This window comes from Carlito syrichta, unplaced genomic scaffold (assembly GCF_000164805.1).
Source record: "Carlito syrichta isolate Samal-C Ts95f unplaced genomic scaffold, Tarsius_syrichta-2.0.1 Scaffold303307, whole genome shotgun sequence".
In the NCBI taxonomy this organism is placed as follows: domain Eukaryota; kingdom Metazoa; phylum Chordata; class Mammalia; order Primates; family Tarsiidae; genus Carlito; species Carlito syrichta.
The window spans coordinates 233,259-258,994 of record NW_007247403.1 but is presented as its reverse complement, the minus strand read 5'-3'; the positions used below and the strand labels follow the sequence as shown (position 1 = coordinate 258,994).

Genomic DNA, 25,736 nt, shown 5'->3' with positions numbered 1-25,736 from the left:
TTTCTCTTCTTACTAACATTTCCTAGAATCTTCATATTATGTTTATAGAAGAAACCTAGACTACCAGAAGCAATGTGGTACTTATGTCAACACTTGTTAACCAGAAAATTAACAGAGTAAAATGACTTGGGTTATAAACAGTGTACATTATGGCAGTGGTTAGCAAATGAAGACCTTGTGAGGGGTTGTTACATGAAGTAACTGCAAAAGGAAAATGTAAAGTTGCCTCAGGTATCTTTAAAGGAGGAAGAATTTCCCTTTGAGTTCTGTCTCCGATTTTGCCATCCGTTGGCTTGAGTCCTGTAGCTAGGAGGGTTCACTGCCACTGGCTCTTCACCTCCATGCAGGAGTGGGAAGGAGCCAGGTAATTTCCATTATGAATACACTCTAAAATCAAAGGCCATCCATCATTTGTGATATCTTGAACACAATGATTATCATATCAAAGACATACGATGACATTGAAGATAATAACTTCTCTGTTGCCCATTATCTCTAACCAGCTTGGAGTAATTATTAGCATGTGTTCTTTTCAAAAGTCTCACACTCTAAATTTTGGAAAGAAAAGACCTTATTTGAGCCACCAAGGATATACATATATGAGACTGGGTTGATGATTTTATTATTAGATGAGAAATTATATAGACAAGACAGGAAGTCCAAAGGTCATACAAACTTTGTTATTTAGAGGTTTGGGGAGGGAATATGACTGTCTGTATACTTGGGGTTGGCCTTATATGAGAAAGTTATTTGCAGTCTTTACTGACTGAGTACATAGCTTTAGGCGAGTATTCCATGGAGATTGATAGAGAAAGGGGCATATTTCTATCTAGTTAGCTAACAGAAAAAAACTCTGGGAATCAGGGATTATATAAACATGCATACATATATATATCAAGCACTGTGTTGAGTTCCAGTGCTCCTCAAAATGTGGACCATGAACCAACAGCATTCACCCAGAAGATTATTAGAAATATAAGGCCCTATACTGGTTTCCTAGGGCTGACTTAACATGCCATCAAAAAACTGGAGACTTAAAAAAAAAAGCAATTTATTGTCTCATGATTCTGAAGTCTAGAAGTCTAAAATCAAGTGTCAACAGGGCTATGCTTTGGTAGCTTTGGTCCTGTGGAGAGACAGGACAATGAATGCACTGATGTCTCTAGGCCATTTCGTCTCCCAAGATTCCATGATCAATGGGAAACGCATGCGATTTTGTTTTGGGGTTAATTTTCTTCAGACCACAAGACCTTTAAACCTATCAGAAGTATCTCCTGTCCAAAGCCCTACCCCCACCTTCCACTGCACACCCATGCCACCACAGCCTTCACCTGCTGTGGCCTACTCTGCATTTGCTTTCTCAACAAAATTCATCAGCATGAAAATCAATAAAAGGGCTTTTCTGTCTCATCAGTATGGGGATGGAGTGCCAAATATGTTCTCAGACTCAGGACAGGGTGACAATTTGCCTTTTCACATTTCTTGGTGAAGAGCCTAAATCCTTAAAGTAAACTCCATTGGAGCAATTTTATGTGTCCCCAAAAATAAGGCCATGGAAGAGATTCAGACCTAACAGTTTGACAGAACAGTGAAGCTTAGTTTTCCTTGAAACATTTAATGGGACAGATTATCAGGCTGTGTGTGGAAAGCTTATTTTAATGGCATTATCAAGCCAGTTGACAGAGGCCTCTCCTCAGAAGCATACCAGACCATGCTGGCCATCAGCAGCAAGGGCTTGTTTGTACCAAGTCAGATGACATTTCATAATATGGCACCACAGATCCAGCCAACCAGCTCCTCTGGGTGTGATGCCAAAGAGTGGCAGGGGATGGGGAACGGGAAGAGAAGGGAAACAAGGGACCTGAGTCAGCATTTATTTTCCTGGGTGCCTGCCAAGAAACAGTTGCATGTTTCCAAAGAAGCACTCATTCTCCCTGAGGAGAGAAAGCAAGATGGCTGCCAACTCTGGTCCTGCCCTCCCCCTACAGTGGGCACTCTTTCCTGGCAGGGGCTTGGGAGCAGTAGTTACTTACCTGTCCCTCTCCAGTCACTGCCACGTTAGAAATGGCAGGGAGGGCACCAGAATATCCCAGCTATAAAGGGGGATTGTGTTAGTTGCTTTCTCCCTGATTTTGTGTATGTATGTGTATAAGGCCTGCATCCACAGGCTACCACGCCTCATTACCTTGCATCATCTTCTGTCGCTTCTTGGAACGTTTTCCGTTGGAAATTCTCTGTTTTTCAAATTAGATTTCTGTTACTTATAAATAAGAATCTTTGATTTAGGGCTATGGAAATGGGTAGCAGTTAATAAAAATTAAACCTAAGAATAAAAATTAAACCTAAGGGTTCATTGGTTATTATCTCTCTCATCCCAAGAAGATACTACTTTCTAATCCAGCTGAAGTTAAGAATCCATGGTAATTTATATTTATAATTTGGAGATATCTGGAGTAAATGAATGATCAGCTTAGTTATCAGAGCTTATAGCCCTTTGGATAGGTGCATCAAATTCTACAACTTTAACATCGGATTCCACCTGTCTTCCAACCCAATTCACAAGAATGCCTTAAAGATAAATGTAGCAGTTATTATGAAAGTGCCTTTATTCATTTGGAAACCACTGACTTAGACATATAAAGGATTGCTCTCACTTAGACACGCTGGCTTGTCATCATTTGCACATACTCTTTACACCAGCTTCTTCTTCTTCTTTTTTTTTTTTTGAGTCAGACTCTCTGTTGCCCAGCTGGAGTGTAGTGGCATGCTCACGGCCACTGCAGCCTTAACCTGCTGAGCTCAGGTGATCCTTCCGCCTCAGTCTTCCAAGTAGCTGGGACTACAGGCATGTGCTACCATGCCTGGCTTATTTTTTGATTTATTGTAGAGACGAGGTCTCACCAAGTTTACACCAGCTTCTTAATGTCCATAGTTTTGCCAACTAGTGGTACTCAGCAAGTGTTGATGTGAAACGTAAGCAGAAGATAACGCCAGTCTAAAGACACAAAAATAGAAGTTGTGTTTTTTAGAATTTTACTTTGGAAAATCAAATTGTCTAATTTCTGTGTATTCTCTACACATGTTGTTTAGTCTTACTGAGAGAGGACAAACCAGGTGCTCATCTCTTCTGTGTCACTGACAGTGTACTGAATGTGAAATTGGCAGTACAGGTTGAGTATCTCTTATCTGAAATACTTGGGAACAGAAGTGTTTCAGATCTCAAGTGTTCCTGTTGAGCATTACGAATCTGGAAGTCCAAAATACTCCAATGAGTATTTCCTTTGAGTGTCATGTCAGCACTCAAAATGCGTACGTTTTGGAGCATTTTATAGTTTGTAGCTTTGGAGTTTTGAATTTGAGATGCTCAAACTGTCTATCATCAGAAAATATCTACCCACATATATGGATCCTACAAATCTGTTCATTTTTGGTGGCTGGTGGGTTTGACTCAGGTTCGCATGCACTTGTTTGCCTGAAGTGATCAGAAGATGTTCATTGGTGAGAACACACATGACTGTATTTAAATAGACACAGTGACTATTCTCTAGGCTCCAGGATAACACAGACTTTGCTGGAGATAGAAATCCTGTGACTGAAACTGGGAAAGTTCAAATGTGAGAACTAAGGCAAAGTACACAATATAAGCTTGATCTGGTGTAGGTTTGAATGTGTTTGGTGTCTAGCAAAGGTGTAGACACAGAAATTAATCATCTTTATTTCACGCAGGCAAGACTCCCTAGAAGAAGAAGGCTTCTGTGTTTCTCTTAATTTTGTTGCCATGCCCAACTACTCGACTGAGCATACTTCCAGCATTCGTGGTCTATTCAGAACCATTTATTTTTACTTTTACTTTGGGCCCTGTCTGCCAAGCTAAGGCAGAAAGCTGAAGATATACAGTATATGGATTTTTTTTGTAGATGTGAAAATCCCACTGGACCTGGCAAGAATTTTTTTTCAGTCTGTCTGGCAAAATTTTTCTAGCTGAGTGGTCAGGGTGTGGTTTTTCCAGTATAGCAAATCTGTCTTCCCAGTTTTTTCTTAATTATCATTCAAAGAGGGAGTTTGAGAAAAAATCCTCTTATGTGAAGAATAATAATGTGTATATACTGTATCAGGGTACAGGTTTAGACAGCATGAGACATAGGCCTGCCTTTCCCCCTCTGAAAGGCATTGTGAGAGTTCCTTAGGCAATGTAATAGTACGCGTGTGTGATGTGCCCTAATCCTGGCATGTGGCAGGGGTCTGGAAAGGCTTTGCCTTAAACTAGCCATGTCTAATAGGGTTTAACGCAACCTGTGAATTTGCCCCTGCACAAGGTCAGCTTGTAGGTCAGTGGAATGCTGCACAAATTGCGTTCTCCTCCAGACTGTAATTATACCTAGGAGCAGGCCATGTGCTGCCAAGTTCAGCTGACTCCAGATAGGACCAAGATAAACTGAGAGCTTGCTAACATTCCTCAAAAACTGATTTTTAAGGATCTGATATAAAGCATCTCTTGTTAAAAAATGATGGTCTTGAGGTTTATGAACAAGCTTAATGTAGGCAGGAATGGTCACCAGCTGTTGTCTGCCTTCCCAAGAGCAGGAAAGTATTGTTCAGAATGGGAGCATGAAGAATTTGAGTCAGACATAAAGCAAAATGTTTCAGTGCCAAAAGTTACTTACTTAATATTAATACTAGAAAATGACGTTGAGGATGATTACAAATCAAGTAATGTGCACAGGAGGACAAAGGAGATTGAAAAGTGGGTATTGCAAGGAGTCATAGACTAGGAATAGGATGAAAAAGTTTAATTTGTGTTTACAGTTAGCTGAAGTCGGACTATGGTTTATTGTTTGATGATAGAAAATGGCTATAAATGTGAACACTGTATGAATATAACCTTAATACTCTCCTAAAGTGTGAACATTCTTCTGAAGTATGGTCCACACTTAAATGTGAACTTCTGGGCCAACCTACAGGCAGAGGGATAAATTAGGCAAAATGTGTAGGTTTCTTCAGTGTTAAAGGTTAAATGATTTTAAAATCCAATTCAACCAGAGTACTTATAGGATAAGCAAAATTTAATAAATACCTATACTCTCCAGGAAATATTTTCAGAAATATCTTCCCTGAACAGCCTGGAGTAGGCACCTTTGCCCAGGAACCTACATAGAATGAAATCATGTTGGGAACTTAAGGCATAAATTCTGCCTATTGGCTCTACATACACATGGAAAATCACTAATTTGATATTTATACAATGAAACCGTATACTAAAACAGTGAGGAATCCTACCAATGTCCAACACTCAAATGTGATAGACTGGCCACATAGTCTTCTACAATGTGAAAGCCCTTACTGCTGTCCTATCCTAATGTCTGGAAAAACCTTCAGCCTATCCAGAATGGGAAGAACCCTTTCTATATGGACAATCAGAACATGGGTTACGTGTCTTTAGGGGTTCATGGTTGGCAGAGCTTATTATCTATTGTTCAGCTCTCCTTCGTGGATTTTCTGAAGGTGAGACCTGAACTTTTGTTTGAGGAAAAAAGCACTGAGTGTAACACTCTTTTGGAAATGTGTTTGGGTTACTTGGAGAAAGACAGTGCAAGAAACAGCCGTCTCATTCAAAAACCCCTGTTGGCATCTTCAGGGATCATATACCTAAGAACAATTAGAGTTACTGTTCCTATAAATAGCTTCCTTGTACCCGAATTATTTATATATGTTTACCCTCTTTAAACTAGTCTTTGACTCCCATTGAACACGGATGTGTGTGTGTAAATTTTTATGTCCTTTGCAGTAGACATAGCAGTTTGCCTATTATGAGGCCTGTTGACTTGGACTGGCTGCCTTTCAGCATTGGTGTAATGATGAGTAAAGGCAAGCTTAGAAATAGAAAGTTGGTCTCCTGACTTTTCTCTTCATTAGTTTACTAGATCATACTGTGGATCTCATTCCGCAGCCAGTCAAGGAGCCATCCATGAAAGCTCAGCATGCAAACGTTTAAAAAGCTAGAGGGAAGGACTGTTGTATTCTGTGGCTATAGTTCTTAAGTTTTGTCTTTCTACCTAGATTGTTATATTGTTGGGAAGCTTTGAACTTTTTAAAAATTGTCAAAATATCATAGAATGCTAATAATAAACAGAATGCTTAAAGAATGAGTTGGTGTTGATTAATTAAATTTTTGTAGGAATAATCAGTTTGATATAACTTTTGTATTTGGAATTCTGAGGTTATTAAAGTTTTTCAGATAATTGTTATAATCACCCCAGTCCACAATATTCTATGAATATGCAAGTATTGGAGGTATAATTGATTAAATTTGATTTCTTGCAAGCTCACTATATTTTAAAGAAGCCTATGGATTTGGAAGAATGAATACCCAACATTAGTTTATCTTCTTGTCATTTAGTCTTTCTTTTTCAAGAGGAATTTTTGAAATTTACTTTGTCTACCTAAAAGTTAACTTACTAATAATGAATATAATGGATTAAAATAAAAGCCAGGGGAATTTTCAACTAATAGAAGGTTCAATATAAGTTGAGTTCTGGTTATTTGAAACTTAACAATGATTCTAAAAATATATAAGAACAAAGTACAATTATTGGTAGATAAATGAAACACCTTTTATTTTTTGTAATTATTTTTTAAATTTTAGATTCAGGGGAACAAGTGCATGGTTATTGCATGGGCATATTGCATATAACCCTCACCCTCGTTCTTCCCAGCCTCCCAAACATCTTTTTAAAAAAGTCTTTGTCATATTCTGAATCTTTGTTCTCCCTCTTTTTTTTTTTTGTTCTCTTCATCAGATTTCTTTACTCTTGTCTTTTTTCCTCCTTAATATTCTCTTCCTACCTAGTGACTCAATTAAAAGGTAAATTCCTCAGATAATAGGTATATATCTGGGTAAGGCTGTTTTGAGATTTGATCACAAAGACAAAAAAAATGAGATTTGGGTTAGCAGAACAAAGTGTTCTTTTTGCTTTAATGCCCCGGCAGAGAGGTAGCTACTCTTACTTTAGAGGATTCTTGAGCATGAAGTATTATTACGGGGGGGGGGGGGAAGAATGTATCTATAAGTCCACAGGGGGCCACTAAAGCATCAAGGTTTATAGTATTGTGGTGCTCACTGTTCCCAATTCACAACTGTCCATTTGAATTGGGTAATTTTCAGAGAAGCACAATATCTAGTGCTTAGTAGGGGTGTAGTAAAAGGTAAGTCTACCTTCTTCTTCTCTTAGAAAATGCCTTTTATCCAGAGCAATTGCTTTGTGAATTTTTCTTCTTCCTATTAGCTATGTCCGGATTTAAATTTATTTGTACTGTAACAGCCTGGTTGATCTAGTAATTGGAAAATATAGCAAAAAGGATATAAAGACAATTCATAGGAAGATGTGACCATAAACCAAATCTTTACTATTAAGTCATTAAGAATGCAAAACAAAATCATAAATTTTTTTTTACCTATTTATAGGTCAACAGTTTTAAAACAGGTAATACCTACAGGGTGTGGGAACAGAAAAACACTCTCAAATACTTGGTAGAGTGCAAATTAATACCACTTATAGAAATAATTTGGCAATATTTATCAAATTTTCAAATGGCATATTGTTTTGATAATTTCTATTAATGCTATCTTACAGGACTAAGAATGTATCTGCATGGTTGTTTACTGCAACATTCTTAGTAATTGACAAGGTTTGGAAAATTCCTAAATGTCCTTTTGTAGGAGAATACTTAAGTTTTGTGGCATTCTTAGAAGTGGCTCTGCCTACACTGACATGAAAGATGTCAGTAATGTTTTTCTGATTGAAAAAACATGTTGCAGAATGAGAAAAATGCAGAACAAAATGTATAGCTGGTCATTTTTATAAAGATAAAATTCTATACACATGTGGATGTACGCACATGTTTAAGTTTGGAAGGAGATAAACCTCTGTAACTAGTCATGTTAACTGGGAAGTAGAATTTGGGGATGGAAGAGTATTTTGACTTTTTTGCACTGTGTCTAGTCTGTATTTTTTTAAACTACAATAGGTGTTTATTGCCTTTGTAATTAAAAATAATAATTTATGAAAAGAAAAGAAAAAAGTAACAGGACAAATTTTCTGTGAACTCGACTACTCTCTGGAGGCAGAACTTTATTCATCTTCAATCCTTAGCTCAGTATCTGGCAAATGATAATTATTTGATAAATGTGAGTTTAATGAAGGAACCTTTGATTATTTCAGCCTGTGCTCCCATGGCCACGTTGGCTAAGACTGTGGTAGTCGCTCATAAAATATGGCCAGAGTCCACAGAACATCTCTTCCTTTTTCTCCTTTAAGTCTTCAGTTTTCCTTTTTCTTCCTCTCTACCTCTAGCACTCTCTTCTAACATCTTGTCAAGCTCAGACTCTGACCAATCTCACAAAGATCTGAATATATGCCAAAGTCTTGGGTTGGACTGAACCCTTATTTGCTCTGAGTCTTATGTGTTGTTTTCTTCCATTTGTTTCCTTATAGTTATTAGAGATGTTTGAAAATATATATTTCTTCTGCTCTTTTTTCACTCCTTCTTCATTCCTGATGACTTTCCTTGTAATTTGTTTCATATTGTCCTCCAATTATGAGGGAGAAGCCAGGCCTTCTGGTGAAGCCCTACTCAGTCTGAAATCAGTCTGCTCTTATTCTCACTACCACCATGGCCATCTGAACCACCTGGTGACTAGGAACGTGTTTGATGAGACCCAATCACTTTTGGCATTCCTCTCTTCATAGATGATATAGTATTTGCCTCTCATAAACTAAGTGGGCAATTATGTCATCGAGATAGCAGACTAGGAAGTGCCAGACCCTCTTTGTCCCATGGAGACAGCAATTTAATAATACGTGGACCAATTCCCTTTATGAGAAATCCAGAAACTACTAAGAGGCTCCTGTACCCTAGGTGAGCATGAAGTCAGTTACATTGAAGCTGGTAGACAAGTGTGTGGCACTCACTCATCAGAGTCCCTTTCCTGGTACAATACCATGATTTAAAGAAAATTTAAACCTCCCAGCTTCTTCCTACAGAGGAAAAGATAAGACTGGATCTTACGTCTAATGTTCATCCTTTTGGGGAGGTAAACTGGTTTCTTTTGTGTCTGAATCTAAGGACTGGCAGGGAGGGAAGCTAGGTTGGAATTACAGAGAACAAAGGTGATGGTTTGAATTAGTATGCGCTCATTTGCTGCTGCCCCTCACCCTTGCTCTACAGAGCAAGTGAAAGTAAATCTCCAACTCCTGCCTTATCCCTTGAGAGGGAAAAAGTTGGAGAATGTATCCAATGTTCTGCCTTTTCAAAGAGCTGTCTAAGGGACTGGTTTCTATCTTACCTGATGGAGTGCTGATGGAACCCAGCATACTTTAGATGCCTGGAGATTGCTGAGAACAAAAATCTGGGCAGCTTGCTGCTGCTCCAGAAGACCTGCAGTACAGTGAATTAAGGCCTGTATAGCTCATTGGCTTCTCCCTTAGGAATTGTGGGGAAAGAAGAGGAGAGTGTACAGTGTTCTTGCTTTTCATGAGGCTGCCCAAGGGACTGGTTTTGTTTATCTTACCTGACTCTGTGAGCTCATGGGATTTGACATACTCTAGAAGTTTGGTGCAGGAAAGGGAGGACAGGGGGAGAATATGAGAACAGAAATGAACTGGGCAGCTTACAGCACCGCCAGAGAACTTGCAGTACTGTAGACAGACACCAGAGGGAGAAAGGTATTGTAGGGTCCTGAAAAAGAGCCTGGCAAAACCTCTCTAATTGGGAATTTATATACACAAGTCCAGTAACACTCATCCACTGAAAAGTCTCGAGAAACTCCCAGAATTCCCAGCATGAATCATTCTGTAAAGACTGGGACAGGTGACTGTTTTTTCAAATGTGCAGGTCCCACCACAAAGCTACAAGGCACACAGAGAAACATGAACACATGGATCAACCAGTAGAACAAAACCAATCTTTAAAAAAAACCTCAAAGATATAGACATATGTGAATTACTTGACAAAGAATTCAAATTAAATGTCATAAAGATACTCAATGAGTTCAGAAAAATGATATATGAGCAACATGATAGTGCCAACAAAGCAATAGAAAGTATTTTAAAAAGCCAAACAAATTTTAGAGCTAAAGAATAAAATAATGAATTGAAAATTTCACTAGATAGGTTCAACAGCATACTTGATCAAGCAAAAGAGGGAGTCAGAGAACGTGAATACAGGACATTTGAAACTATCCACTCAGAGTATCACAAAGGAAAAAATTAATAAACTCATTACGGGAACTACAAATTACAAGAGAAGGTAGAAAAAGGAGAAAGTGTATTTGAAGAAATAATGGTCAAAAATCTGGGAGAGGAACTACACATTTAGAGTCAAGAAGCCCAGTGGATTTCAACTAGGAGAACCCAAAAGACCATATTCACACATTATAACCAAATGGTCCAAAGACAAAAAGAATTTTGAAAGCAGCAGGAGAAACAACTCATTATATACAAGGACACCTCTCACCTTCTCAAGACTGTCAGCAGGTTGCTCACAGAAACTTGCAGGCCAGAAAGATGTGGGTATGGGATAATACATTAAAAGTACTGAAAGAAAACTGTTGACCAAGAATACTACATCCAACAAAACTTTCTTTCATAAATGAAGGAGAAATAAAGACTTTCTGAGATAGTCAAAAGCTGAGGGCGTTCATTACTACCACAACTGCCATATAAGAAATGATAAATACACGATAAAGAGAATCCTCTAAGTTGAAATGAAAGGACACAGCAACACAAAAGTATATGAAATTGTAAAACTTACTGGTAAGGGTGAATACAGGATACTATAATGACAATGAGTAAATCACTTTTAACTCTGTTATAGAATTTATACCAGGCAAGTATACAAAATAAGTATAACTACAGAAATATTTTTATAGACACAATATTTAAAAATGCAATTTGTTTTACTAATTACATAAAGCGTAGGGGGTGGAGAAATAAGAGAAAAATTTTGTGATTGAAGTTATTGGCTTTAAAAAGATTATTATAAATATCAAGTGCTTTATGTAAGTCCCATGGTAACCACAAAGAAAATGCCTATAGAAGATACACACAAAATAATGAGAAAGGAATCAAAGCATGTCACTGCAAGAAATGAACAATACACAAAGGAGGACAGCATAGGAGGAAAAGAGGGACCAAAAAAAGCTATAAAACAGATTTTAAAAATTTAGAATCTGGCAATAATAAGCCATTCCATATCAACAGTTACTTTAAATGAATGAAACATCTCAGTCAAAAAATATAAGTAAAATTGCTGAATGGATTTTAAAAACAAGATGGATCCGGGCTCGGTGGCTCAGCCTGTAATCCCATGCCTTTGGGAGGCTGAGGTGAGTGGATTGCCTGAGCCCATGGGTTTGAGACCCCGCCTGGGCAGTGAGATCTCATCTCTACAACAAATCAAAAAATCAGCCGGGCGTGGCAGCACATGCCTGTAATTCTGGCTACTTGGAAGGCTGAGGAGGAAGAATCGCCGGAGCCCAGCAGGTCGAGGCTGCGGTGGCCGGGAGCAGCCACTGCACTCCAGTCTGGGTGACAGAGTGAGACTCCAACTCAAAAAAAACCCAAAAAACAAAAAATATAAAGATGGAACTATATGCTGTCTACAAGAAACTCACTTTAGATTTAAGGACACACAGACTGAAAATGAAAAAGGATGGTAAAATATATTCTAAGAGTTGTTTGTTTTGGATCAACAATACTGATAAACACTTAGCTAAACTAAGAAAAAATCAAGAGACAGGGGGGCCATAATTATATCAGGCAACATAGACTTTAAGTAAACATATGTGTGTGTATGTGTGTATAACATAATATAAGGCACAGAAGGACATTATGTAATAATAAAAGGGTCAATTCACCAGTAAGATATAACAATTAGAAATATATATGCACTTAGCATCTGAATCAAATATATGAAACAGACTTTGACAACTGAAGGGAAAAATAATAATACAGTGATAGGAGATATCAATATCCCACTTTCAATAATTGGTATAACAGTAGGGCAAAGGAACAGTAAGTAAACAGAGGACTTGAGTGATTTTATAGACTGGGCATAACAGATATATACAGAACATTAAACCAACAGAAACAGAATACACATTCTTCTCAAGTACATATGGAACATTCTCCAGGATAGATCAAATGTCAGGTCAGAAAACAAGTCTTAACAAACTAAGGAAAATTGAAATCATACCAAGTATCTTTTCTGATCATAATGGAGTGAAACAAGAAATAATAGCAGAAGGAAAACTGGAAAATTCACAAATATGTTGAAATTAACAACATACTCCTGAACAACCAATGGTTTAAAGAAGACGCCAAAGGAAAATTTGGAAATATCTTGAGAAAATAAACAAACAAAACTGCAGCATACCGAAACTTACAGGATGCAGCAAAAATAGTACTAAGATGAAGTTTACAGCAGTGAATACCTACATTAAAAAAGAATATCTCAAATAAACAACTTAACTCTATACCTCAGGAACTAAAAAAAAAAAGAAGAAATCAAGCCCAAAGTTAGCAGAAGGGATGAAATAATAAGGAATAGAGCAGAAATAAACAAAATAGAGAATAGAAAAACAATAGTAAAAGATCAGTAAAATTTCTAAAAGATCAAAAAAATCAACAAAACTTTAGCTAAACGAAGAAAAAAGAAGACACAAGTAAACAAAATTAGAAATGAAAGACAAGATATTACAACTGATGTCACAGAAATGGAGGATCATAAGAGCCCATTATGAACAATTACATGCAAAAAACTTGAATAACCTAAAGGAAATGGGTTAATTCCTAGAAATGTAAAACCTACCAAGACTGAATCATGAAGAAATGAAAAATGTGAATTGACCTATAACTAATAAGGAGATAGAATCCGTAATCAAAAACCTCCCAACAGAGAGAAACCCAGGATAAAATGGCATAAGTGGAGAATTCTATCAAACATTTAAAAGAAGAATTAATACCAATGTTTCTCAAGCTCTTCCAAAAAATTGAAGAAGAGGGAATACTTCCAAATTTATTTTATGATGCCAACATCACTCTGATACCAAAGCCATAGGCATTACAAGAAAAGAAAACTGTAGGCCATTATCCCTGATGAACATGGATATAAAAATCCTCAAGAAAACACTGGCAAAGCTGATTTAACAGCACGTTGAAAGGATCATACACCATGACCAACTGGAATTTATTTCTGGGATGCAAAGATCAAGAACAAAGGATTTTTAGAAATCATAGTATCATTTCAATGGTTGCAGAAAAAGCATTTGAGAAAATTCAACCTCATTTTATTATTAAAAACACTCATAAAACCAGGAATAGAAAAAAATTACCTAAAGAAGGAAATATTCTATAGAAGAAATAGAGGGAAATAAATACCAGATAAAAGACATGGTAACCCCTGTCTCTTGATTTTTTCTTAGTTTAGCTAAGTGTTTATCAGTATTGTTGATCCAAAGAAAAGTCCTATAGAATATATGTACAAAAAATGAGAAAGGAATCAAAGCACATCACTGCAAGACATGAACAATATACAAAGGAAGACAGCAGTAGAGGAAAAGAGGGACAAAGAGGGCTACAAAACAGAAAACAAAGCTCAAAGCTAACATACTCAAAAGTAGACAATTCAAAGTGTTTTCACTAAGATCAGGAAAAAGGCGAGGTTACCCACTCTTACTACCTTTGTTTAACATGGTACTGGAAGTCTTAGCTAGAGCTATTAGAAGAGAAAGATAAATGAAAGCATTACAATTGGAAAAGAAATTGTAAGATCTGTCTGCAGATAACATGATCTTATATGTAGAAAACCCGAAGGATTACACATATACACACACATGCACACCCACACACATACATTCACACATACAAACTGTTAGAACTAATAAAACATTCAGCAAACTTGCCAGTTTTAAAATCAACATACAAAAATCAGTAGTGTTTGCCTACACACAAAATGAACAATCTGGAAAGGAAATAAAACAATTCCATTTAAAATAGCATCAAAAAGAATAAAATACTTAGAAATTAACTTAAAAGAGGTGAAAGACATACTCTATAAACTATAAAACGCTGCTGAAAGAAATTGAAAAAGACACAGATAAATGTAAAGACATATCATGTTTATGAGTTGAAAACCTAAGGTCATCAAAATGTCCATGCTTCCCAAAGCAACCCAGTTATGATCTTGTCATAAACTTGATACCCGTGTCTGTCTCCTTGATATCAATGTGTATTTCATAGCTGTAGTTATATCATTCACTATCCTGAACACTTAAGAATAAATCTAGTCAGTTCTCAAAGTATTCTTCTTTTGAATTTGCTCTCCAGTTAGTTTAGATGATGATTTTATTTGCCTTTTTGACTCCATATTGATTTTACCACATTGATTAAAAAAGAAAAAACCACTAAGCTACAAACGTCTTAGGACTTGATCTGTCTCAGACACCTCTGTGTCCCTGGAGTCCAAAGCAGTGTCAGGCATGTAATAGATATACAGCAAATATTTTTTGAATGAATGCATTCATGCAAGTCCAAATATTTACATAAACCTAATTTGGATTTTCTTTATTTTGTATTGGACTTTTAAAAATCATTTGAGGCCGGGCTCAGTGGACTCAGCATGTAATCCCAGCACTTTGGGAGGCCAAGGCGAGTGGACTGCTTGAGCCCGTGGATTCGAGACCAGTCCGGGCAACTTGGCGAGATATCGTCCCTACAATAAATCAAAAATTAGCTGGGCATGGTAACACGTGCCTGTAGTTCTGGCTCCTTGGAAGGCTGAGGCGGAAGGATCTCAGGAGCCCAGCAGGTCGACGCTGGGGTGGCTATGAGTATGCCACTGTACTCCATCCAGCCTAGGCAATGGAGTGAGATTCCAACTCAAAAAGAAAAAACAAAGCATTTGACTTTAAATTTGGATTTTCTATCTTAAAAGAAAAAAGCCAGAAACTTTGTTTTTAAAGAAGGTATTTAATGGTGCTTAATCTTCTTTTTTTTGCTTTTGCTTTCCTATAAAAAGTACTAAATATCTTCTCTGTTTCTCTTTAAAACTCCTGAAGTTCTGTATCCCCTGAGAATCTTTCTCTGAGGCAAATATTGAAATGATTATACACATTTAACTGAAATATCAGATTTTTCTTATATCTTGATTAAAGCTTAGTGTTTTCTATATTTTAGGTCCCAATGTTATATGATAGTAGTCATTCTCAATGAGAAAGGGAAAAAAGGACTGCCAATAATTGATTCAGGATCAATTAATAGATATTTAGACAATTAGACTGTTAGACAATCTTTTATATATATATTAGAGACAGGTCTTTCTATGTTGCCCAGGTTGGTCTTGAACTCCTGTGCTCAAGCAATCCTCCCATCTCAGCCTCCCAAAGTGCTCGGATTACAGGAGTGAGCTACCACACCCAGCCTAATGTTAGATAGAATTGATTGGAACAAACTTGTTATCCCTTATTGTTCAATGAGCAAGCACTTCAGCTAATGTAGTAATAATATAAATGTAGGTCTTTGTTACTGCTTAGTCTTATCTTCATTATATTTTGGCAAGTCTGTAAGTACCTAGATGGGATGGGAAGCATGGCTATTTAGTTCGTATTTTACCTAGCAAAGTGCACTAAAAACATTTATACTGTTACTTAAAAAGATAGGAGGCTATGAAGTGACTTCAGTAGCAACATGAAAGTATTCTGATAATAAGAGAAAAGGTTGAATATAACATTGCACATCACATTGCTCTTACAACTTAATTAAGATGTATTTAGGCCAGGCTCGGAGGCTTATCCTATAATCCCAGCACTTTGGGAAGCCAAGGCGAGTGGACTGCCTGAGCCCGTGGGTTCGAGACCAGGCCGGGCAACTTGGCAAGACCTCGTCTCTATAATTAAAAAAAAAAAAATTAACCAGGCATGGTAGTGTGCACCTGTAGTTATGACTACTTGGAAGGCTGAAGTGGAAGGATCGCCAGAGCCCAACAGATTGATGCTGGGGTGACTGTGAGTGTGTCACTGCACTCCAGCCTGGGTGACAGAGTGAGACTCCAACTCAAAAAAAAAAAAATGTATTTATAGAAAAAGATCAATAGAATATAAAGATTCTAGTGTTTGTACTAAGTCAATGAAATTTTATGTGCTGATTATTTTGTAAAATATCTCTAATTATGGATAGGTTATTTTCCAATTATGAAGAGTACCTGTAGCATCAATTTAGTTCATCAATCAGTGTATCTAATGGGTATGATTTCTGAAAAAATACATGATCATTTGAGTTTCTATCCCCCCTCTCCCCAGATCATCAAGTTATTGGATGGAAAACGATCTCAAACTGTGGGAATCTTGATATCCAGTTTACATTTAGAAATGAAGGATATCCAGCAGGGTAAGTCTTTTCTTTTACTCTTTTATAACTGTTTATTTTTTAAAAACATTTTATTGTGAAAAGTTTTAAACACATACAAAATTAGAATGCTATCATGAGTCTCATTGCCCAATACCCACCTACAAAACCACCAACTCATCTTGTTTCATCTAAAGCATCGTCTTTCCACCAATTTGATTATTATGAAGCAAATCTCAGATGATTCACAAGTCATCTGTTAAAAATATTAGTACTATTGCTAAAAGATAAGAAGGATACTTTTTCTAACAAACTCCAGTGCCTTTATCATGCATTTAAAAACTTTAACAATAGTTTCTCAGTATCATCACATAGATAGTTCTAATTTCCCTGGTTGTCTGTATACTCATTGATTCATCTGTTTTTTACAGTTTGTTTGAATGAGAATCAAAATAAATTTCATGCATTGCCTTTGATGTGTCTCTCAGGTTTCTTTTAATGTAGAGGTTTCTATTTTCTATTTTTTTTCTCCTTTGTAATTTATTTGTTGAACAAACCAGGTCATTTGTCCCATAGAGTTTCCCACATATTAGAGTTTGCTGGTTGTGTTGCCTGGTTTATTTATCATGTTCCTCTGTCCCCTGTTGTCTAAAAACTGTTCGTTTGATCTAGCGACTTAGTCTTAGTGGTAGAAGTATACCTCATAGATGCTATTGTATATTCTATCGATAAGTACAAAGCATCTGGTTGTCTGTATTAGTGGGCACTGATGATCTTTGCCTAGATTTCTTACTTTATTAGAAGTTTGCAAAATAATGATGTACTAATTCTATTATTTCTTCTTCACTAACTGGAATACTTCTGTAGAGAAACACTTTCCTTCGTCAATCATTTTTATGTCATTGTTTCTTAATCCTTTCTTTTTAAAATTTTTTCCAAATGACATTATGTCTACTTGCTTATCTTTGGCTCAATTTTAAATAAAAGGCATTTAAAGCGAAGAAAATTTTTATGTATATATTTTTCTTGATCTCTAGAAAAGTGGACCAAAAGCCATCATACCTTTTTGGAATCTGTGTCTTGCATGAAAACAATACTCTCCTTTCTCAGTAATCAATTAAATGTAAATCTTTATTTTGATATGTCACTTACAATATTTTCTGAGTGGTAATACAATCTCTCAGATGGTTTCAGGAGATTTAGCATGGGTTTAACAGTGGAAACTCTCTGAAACCATACTGCCCCTTATATTTTAGTTCATGTTGCTCAATTACTTGATTGCTATTTAGTAGATGATCTATAGGTCCAGACCTGCAAGACATTTAAGATACTTTCAAATGCTACTTTTCTTTTCAAAGGAGCTCTGTTAGAAACTTAAACTTTTGCTGTGTTGCAAAAGTTGAAATTTTGACAAAACAATGGGTACACATGAACATATAGAGTAAAATAATAGGCACTGGAAAATACACAAGGTGGGAGAGAGGGTGGGAGAGGGTGAGAGTTGAAAAATTACCTGCTGGGTACAGTGTTCACTGTTCACATGATAGGTACTTGAGAAGCCCAGATTTCACCATGTGCAGTACATACACATAAGAAATCTGCACTTATAATCCTAAATCTATTTTTTAAATCAACAAAAAACTAAAAATATCCTAAATTAAATTATAGAGAGTCACAGAGCATTTGAATAACTTTAAAAAAAAATATCTAAGCTCAGCCGGGCTCGGTGGCTCAGCCGGTAATCCCGCGCCTTTGAGAGGCTGAGGTGAGTGGATTGCCTGAGCCCGCGGGTTCGAGACCCGCCTGGGCAGCGAGACCTCATCTCTACAATAAATCAAAAAAATCAGCTGGACGTGGTAGCGCATGCCTGTAATTCCAGCTTCTCGGAAGGCTGAGGCGGAAGGATCGCCGGAGCCCAGCAGGTCGAGGCTGCGGTGGCCGGGAGCAGCTACTGCACTCCAGTCTGAGCGACAGAGTGAAACTCCAACTCAAAAACAAACAAACAAACAAAATCTAATCTCAATAGCAGAACCTAATACCTAAGTATGAATATTAAACCTCAGAAAATGCTGCAGTAGTTGATTTGCGTTTGAGGCAGCAGGTGGTTAACACCTGTCATTGAAGTTGGAACAGAATTCTTTTTTTTTTTTTAAGATGTGGAGTACAATTCAGGGTTAGGTATACAAATGGTCATTGTGTAGGTAAAGTTTGGGCCTTACTTTGTTCTCCACTTCACCTGGTTTGAAGTCAGGTACCCTTAATTATGTGTGCCCCCCTCCCCCGGCAGTTTCCCACTACTGCCAATTCCTTTCTTATAGTATTATGATAATTGTTCAGGGTCTGCTCACATGTGAGAACATGCGGTACTCAGTTCTTTGTTTCTGTGATAGATCACTCAGTATTATAGACTCTAAGTCCATGTAAGTTGCTGCGAAGTTCTTAATTTTGTTCTTCTTTATGACTGTGTACTATTCTATTGTGCATATGTACAGAATAGGATTCTTCAGTGGAGACTGTAAAGTTTGGAAGAATTACATTTCTGATAAATTCATATCAGGAGAATGTGATACTTGGGCAAAAAAAGGAAAAGCAAACCAAATCTTTGCAGGGGAGTTTATAAATTTTTGGTAAGGGACTAACATTTCTTGAGGCAGTTAGATAGGTATTCTTCAGGTATAGTAGAAGAGTCTTGTCCCAAACAACAATAATCTCCATGAGCCTCTCCAGTGTGCTTGATTTTATTACTACAACGTATGACACCTTCTGTGTGAGTTTTCACAATGTCACATCACCTTAGACTTTATTCAGTTTGTTTTAAGCATGTCTGATTGCCACATGGATGAGTCATTCCAGCCATGTCATAATCTAGTTACTAATTCAGTGCTTATAAACCGTCTTCCTATGGCATTCCAGCCTTGTTGGATTGTGTGTTTATAGTGAGGTAAAGAAGAGATTGGTTCATCTAGATCTTTTCCAGTATTTTACCCTGGACAAGAAAATGCTTACATGAAGCAGAAGTGAACTTTCATTTCAGCATTGGAAATGTCATTTGTGACATCACACCCTTCTAGGTGTTGTGGGCACTGTTTTACTTCTTCCTCCTTCCTCAGCACCTATGTGATCTACCACAGAGTTGGCTCCAAAGTTCTAAAAAATCATCTCCATTCCATTTCTTCATTTAGTAATGCACTCCAGATGAATATGGCATTATAACCAGAGGTTAATTTTTTTTTTTTAGAGTCATTGACTGACACTGGCATCTGAAGGTCATTAGGAGCCCAGGCTGTGTCAGTTATATTCCGAGTCTGGAATCTACTTGCCTTGTGTTGTCACCCTGGTGAAAGGACTCCCTGTGCTGATGTTGGCCTAAAAAGGTTTATTTTAATGTGAGGAGGGCCGCAGTCAAATATGATTGGAGAAGGCCCACTGGCAGCCAGGCAGAGTCTCACAGCAGATCAACCCTGGTAAAATGACCACAACTCAGAGGCTGTTCTTCAGCCTTCTGGTTATATATTCATCTTTAGCAGTACACAAAAGACCAGAGGCATTAACTTACACTTTTCAAACTCATGGGAAACTGATGTATAAACCAGAAATCTAGTATATTCACTTAGAGAGAAGAATATTTCTTTCTCATAACTAAAAAATTTATCGTATCTGTTTTCTCCATATCATTTGTCTGTTGTCTGTTGTTTTCTCCATATCATTTGTCTCTACCTGGCATTATATTTATATATTTTGTGTGCCATTTTCCTCACTAAAATGTCATTTGCATCACTGTCCCAGAGCACATAATAAATACTTGTTGGAATGAATGAACAAAGAGATTGATGAGATAGGTGAAGGAATGAATGCAAAGAAACAGACATAAACAGGTTTGGAAACAAAATATAGGACCTGATTCTTGGAAGGTGTACCATTCTGTTGATAGGAATAGAAGTATCTCTGGGCATTCTGGAGAGCTTCAAATATTCTATTTTTCTAAACGGCAATGACATTTCAATCTTACCTTGCTGAGATTATAGCTTTGTCACTTTGGTAACAGTTTTGGGGTTTTCGCTCTGGAATTACCTCCAACAAATGAATAATCTGGCTTTTACTGGTCCAACTCTTAAAGAGCAGGCCTTATTTTCCCATAAGGAATAAGGGGAGCACTTCTCTGTGGTCTACTAGGCATAGCCTATACTCTACATTCAGGAAGTGGAATTTTGGTGCTCTATACCCTAAGGTCTTACAAGTAATAGGTAGCATAACTGGTATTCATTCCATTATGCATTTCTTTACAAGAAATTTTGTGATAATCATCGTTTACAACTAATTAGGCTAATCTATCACATATAAACAGTCATATATTCAAATGTTTGTTGAATTTAGTTTAATTTTAAATATGTAGACTAAATATTAACTAGATAGAACCAGAATGTCATGTGTTCCATTCCAGTGAATTTGGACAAAACTAACTGCCTTCCTTCCTGCCTTCCATAAACATGTATTAAATATCAGCTTTGTATCAGGCACCATGACTACAACAACACATAAGATCAGACTCTAACATCCTTAGGAACTCCCAGGACAGTGTAAAATAATTCAAGATTATGTTACAGATGGCTATGAAATAACAGAGAGCACATCTTGTTTCTTCCTGTAAAATGTATGGTGAGTCTGAGAGGACAGAATAGAGGTCTTCGCACAGAGAAGCAGCTTTTCCAATTGAGGAAAAAGCATGAAACAGGACACGTGAAAAGGAGACACAAATAGAGCATATAGATTGCACGGGAATGTGGATTGATTCAAGGTACAAGGCTTGAAACACAAGCAGCATCTAGACCAAGAAGGCCTCTGAATATCATCACAAGAAAAGTGTAGGTTATTGCACCAGGAATGGGGAGAAGAAACTTAAGCGGCACAGTGCTGTGATCTGCTTTTGAGTTCAGCAGTACCTCTCAGACTGTTGTGTGGGAGGCTGGCCTCGCAGGCCTTGTGTGCTTTGGCCATACATGGATGTCTCCACTCAGCTCCACTCACTTTCTTGTCACTGCACTCTAGCCAGCCACAATGGTCTTGATTCCTCAAAAAAGCCACGTTCTTTCCTTCTTCTTTGCCTTTGCATGCACAGCATGTTGAATGAATAGCACAGCACATTCCCTCTGTTTGAAATGCTTTTCCATCCACTCTTTATGTAGCTAGCTCTTTTTCTTTACACTAGGTGTCATCTTAAATGTCACATCAAGGACACCCTCCTAGATCCTCCCTCCCAAGTCATCCTAAGTTAATTCTCTGATTTCTTCCACAGCAGTTAATATTGTATTTGTTCATCTATTTATGTTTTCAGTTACATCTACCACCAGAATATAAGCTCCAGAAGGGAGATAGCTCACTGATATGACCCCAGTACTTTGTACTTGTGGCTGGCACCCAGTTGATGATCATCAAGTGCCTGTTGAATGAATAAACAAAAATAGGACTGAAGGTAGATTCATCTACTAGAAAGGGATTGTACTTGTTTAGATGATAAATGATGAAGGTCAGATCTGAGGTGTGTCTATAGAAAGGTAGGAGAAGAGACCATGTGCAAAGGATATTTGGGGAGAGAATTGCTAGTCAGTCACCTCAGTTGCAAGGAGTGATGGGGAAGACATTTTGGCTGTACCTTAAAATTCTGACTTCTGCAGGAATGTGTATACTGGTGTCAAAAAAAACAGAAACTGGAAATATAAGAGCAAAAGCAGGAGTTGAAGCACAAAAGGTGAATTCTGGTTTGGATGATTCTGAGTGTGAGATGACTGGAGACATCAGCTCAAGTGTTCAAAAGATCTTAAAACTCTAGACTGTTTGTAAGTGATAGGGCTTGGGTTAGAGATAAATATACTCACTAAAAGTAACCTTTATCTGTTTTCTCCACAAGAAAGTGTTTGATATCTTGGAGGAGAAAGCCAAATGTGTACACTGCCTGAAGTTCAAAACATTGAATCACTGAAGGAAAGACCTTGGTTATGGAAGAAGAATGGTTTTAGGAGACTGACCATAATATTCACAGTGCTTGCATTTGGTCCAGGAGATACTTGGAATAAGTGATTTACTTACTGTTAGTTTTCCTTCTGGTAGATAGAATGGCGTATATTTTAAAACATTTGTCATCCTTGAACACAGTGACTGTCTATATGATTGCAAATTAGTGTTTTCATTCTATGTTAGTGATTTCCTCTTATTCTTTTCCCAGAGGAAATGTAAAATTGCTCTTGACTCTTCTTGATATAAACCTCCATATAAATTGCAACACACTAGGTGCCAGAAACCTTCCAGCACTCGTTTGGAATTTCCCATAAACTCACAATTTATATTTATAATATTTAATCCAGCATCAAGATAAAGCATCTTTTATTTTAGTTCCTACTAAATCTCAGTTTGAAAGTTCAGCTGCCACATAGACTTTCTGTTGAGCAATCTCAATTCAGAATGTGAGAAATGAATACCAGTTAGTCATATGCTCAGTCTAAAACCCAGATCTGAAAATGCTCACTGGTTCTTGCTTCCTTTTGCCTTAATAATTTCTAGAAATCTCTGTCAAAGTTTATGCAAGTTGTCTTAAAAAATGACATTGATCAGGCATCTGCAATTCACCGTAGATTATCTAGGACTTTCCTAAGGAATAATATCAGTCTACTATGGGAAAGGCTCTACTCAAAAGGCATTTGGTTTTCAGAATTTTTTATTGTGCGCTTCTACCAGTAAAAAGTTTTAGAACATGCTTTTCAAGGTGTAAAACATCTATGTTCTCAAATTGTATGACAGAAGTAATATGTACATTATAAAATATATGCAAAAATATACATTAAAATAAGAGTAATATATTAAATGTCTTGCCAATTTTGATGACTTTGGGTTCTTCTTAGCCAGATATCTCAAGGCTCAATATATAGTTAGGGTGAGGCTCGTTACTATCAGTAGTGACTTTAAACCCATATTTAGAATAGTCTTGATAAATCATCCCATTACTCTTATAAAAGTCAATTTCTTGGCAGATCTGATTTGACTGTCCTTGTTTTTACCTTTTTCCATGATTGATGGAGAGCTTGTACCAGCCCTCAAAGTGTCTGCTCTGCCATTTTCTTATTGTTGACAGATTATGTTCAACCTGGGGTTTTTCTGCAGGAATCTTTAAAAGACAACTTGTTTATTTTGTGAAGTTTAGCTTAGTTAAAACGCAATTTTAGAATCAGAAAACTTTATTAAATTGAGCCCCCCAAAATCCCAATATGTTGAAAGCAAAGGAATAAGTAAGGATGTCATGTCTGAAAGAGTTTACCCACCAAAAATGACGTATGACCCTGATCTGCCAACATATGGACTAAACGAATGGGTGGTGTAAATCAACTTGTTAAATAATAGTGGAGCTCAATTTGTAAGTATTTTTAGATAAAATAAATATAAATAGTAACACTAATGTTTCTCTTTCATTTTCCACATTTCTCTTCCTCTTACTGAGTCTAAAACACCTGAGCAGCTGGGTCCCCACCCACCTCTTTCTAAATGACTCTACATTCCTTCTTCACTCACAGAGCTGAGTCCAGAAAGCAGTGTGGCATTTCTTTGTACTTACCTTCAGGCATTTGGCAGGGCCCATCCAATCTGCCTGGAATGCAATTTTGGCTTAAAATAACCAGAACTAATGGAAGAACAGAAGCAGCTTAACCCAAACTGTTTCTCATTCCACTGCCCTCTGGAGAATAGGGGGAATGTTTTGTGAATTCTATGCACTGTGCCCTTCTTTGAGGTTTGAACCATGGACAATTTTAATTGTACCTATAAAATGGCACCTTTGGGCACCTTCAGGCTTAGTACATGCCTGGATTTAAGTGAGAATTGAAATTTTTGCTTTATAAGATTGAGTGATTTTGAGGTTTCAGAATAGATGAGATAAGTGTCCCTTTTGTGAGTGTCATTTCTTCCACCTCCCAGGCAACTCCTGTTCACTATGCCTTTTACACTTGCCTCTTATTCTGTCAAAGCCTAAATTAAGATGCCACACTAGCAGGCATTTAGCAATAAATGTAGGGTAATATTATAAACTATATTCCTTTGATATTTCTTATTCTTTGTGTTTGAAAACAGCTTTTATTTGTGTCTCTTCACTTTGTGTGTGTGTGTGCCTTAGCTTCCCTTTTAAGTCAGTTTTGGCATATGGTATAAAACTGCAGTTATTGCTGTATTATCAAAAAATTAGACTTTTTGTTACTGTAGGTTTTGTTTTCTTTTTAATTAAGGCATTTTAAAGTTCTAGGTTTCCCGTTTTTTAGAAACTCTGCTATGACTCAGCTGCAATACTGATTATTTTTTAATAATGGAAAAGTTTATAACAAAGATTGAAGTTTGATCATTGTATTATATATTGAAATAGCATATTGAACTAAGTATTAGCATTAATTAAATAATGGTGGAACTATAGATGTATATAATAAGAACATAAAATTTATACTCAAGTATAATAATTTTTATTCTTACACTTATTCTACTCATGGGCTCTATGTGGTTCCCACTCAGAGACTGCCAATTAATGTAAAAAGCATGTGATGCCTTTTAGAGTTCCAGGGTTTTTTTGTGACTTTGAGGGTAGTTGGTTCATTGTTCATTGGTTGATTCATTGATTTTTTTTTTTTCTTTTTTTTTCGTGGTATTAAAGATTTTGGGTGAAGTAATTATTTATAGTCGACACCTATGAAGAATGAAAGAAATACAGTCTTGGTCTCGTAGATTCTCATTGCCTTGAAGGATAGTTGGCATGATTGTGGAATCAAACTTGGGAAATCAAGCTGTGTGACTCTGTGCTTTAGTTTTCATCATCCATAAAATGGGACAACAGCAGCAGATGAAGTAAATGTAAACCTCATATGGATAAATGCAAAATTCTTAGAACAATGCCTGACAAACAGGTAGTTCCTAATAAATACTAGCTATTAATTAATCAGTCTTAATCTCCAGTAAAGTCTGTCTACTGTCCCCACCCTGTGGAGAAGTGAACAGAGGTTCCTTTAAGCTGCTTCCTAATTGGTGCCCTTAAGTATCTCATTTGGATACTTGCAAAGAGCAAGACTTTGTGCCCATCTATGTCTGCCTGGTGCCGGTTGGAGGTGGAACATAATGGCCAGTAGGGGAAAAGCAAAGCATAGGTTATAAGAGAACTATGACTGTTATGAAGAGACTTGTCACAGAGCTCTTTGGTGGGAGCAGGTCTGTACAGTCCCCTCTCCTGGCCTGTCTCCCATGTTCTATACCCCTCTCAGTCTCCTCAACTGGTTTTCAGCTCTTGCAGTTTTTAAAAAATTTTTTATTTTAAGG

General features: G+C 37.0%; 1 protein-coding gene across 2 annotated transcripts in view; it reads left to right on the top strand.

Moving 5' to 3' along the window:
* The window catches only part of FMN1 (formin 1), a 403,234-nt gene that overhangs the window by 226,157 nt on the left and 151,341 nt on the right, over positions 1-25,736 (top strand). For both annotated transcript variants that reach the window (XM_008058355.1, XM_008058356.2), the window contains one exon: positions 16,355-16,442. In XM_008058355.1, coding sequence (XP_008056546.1) covers positions 16,355-16,442 — 88 coding nt within the window. The remainder of the gene's footprint in view (positions 1-16,354; positions 16,443-25,736) is intronic.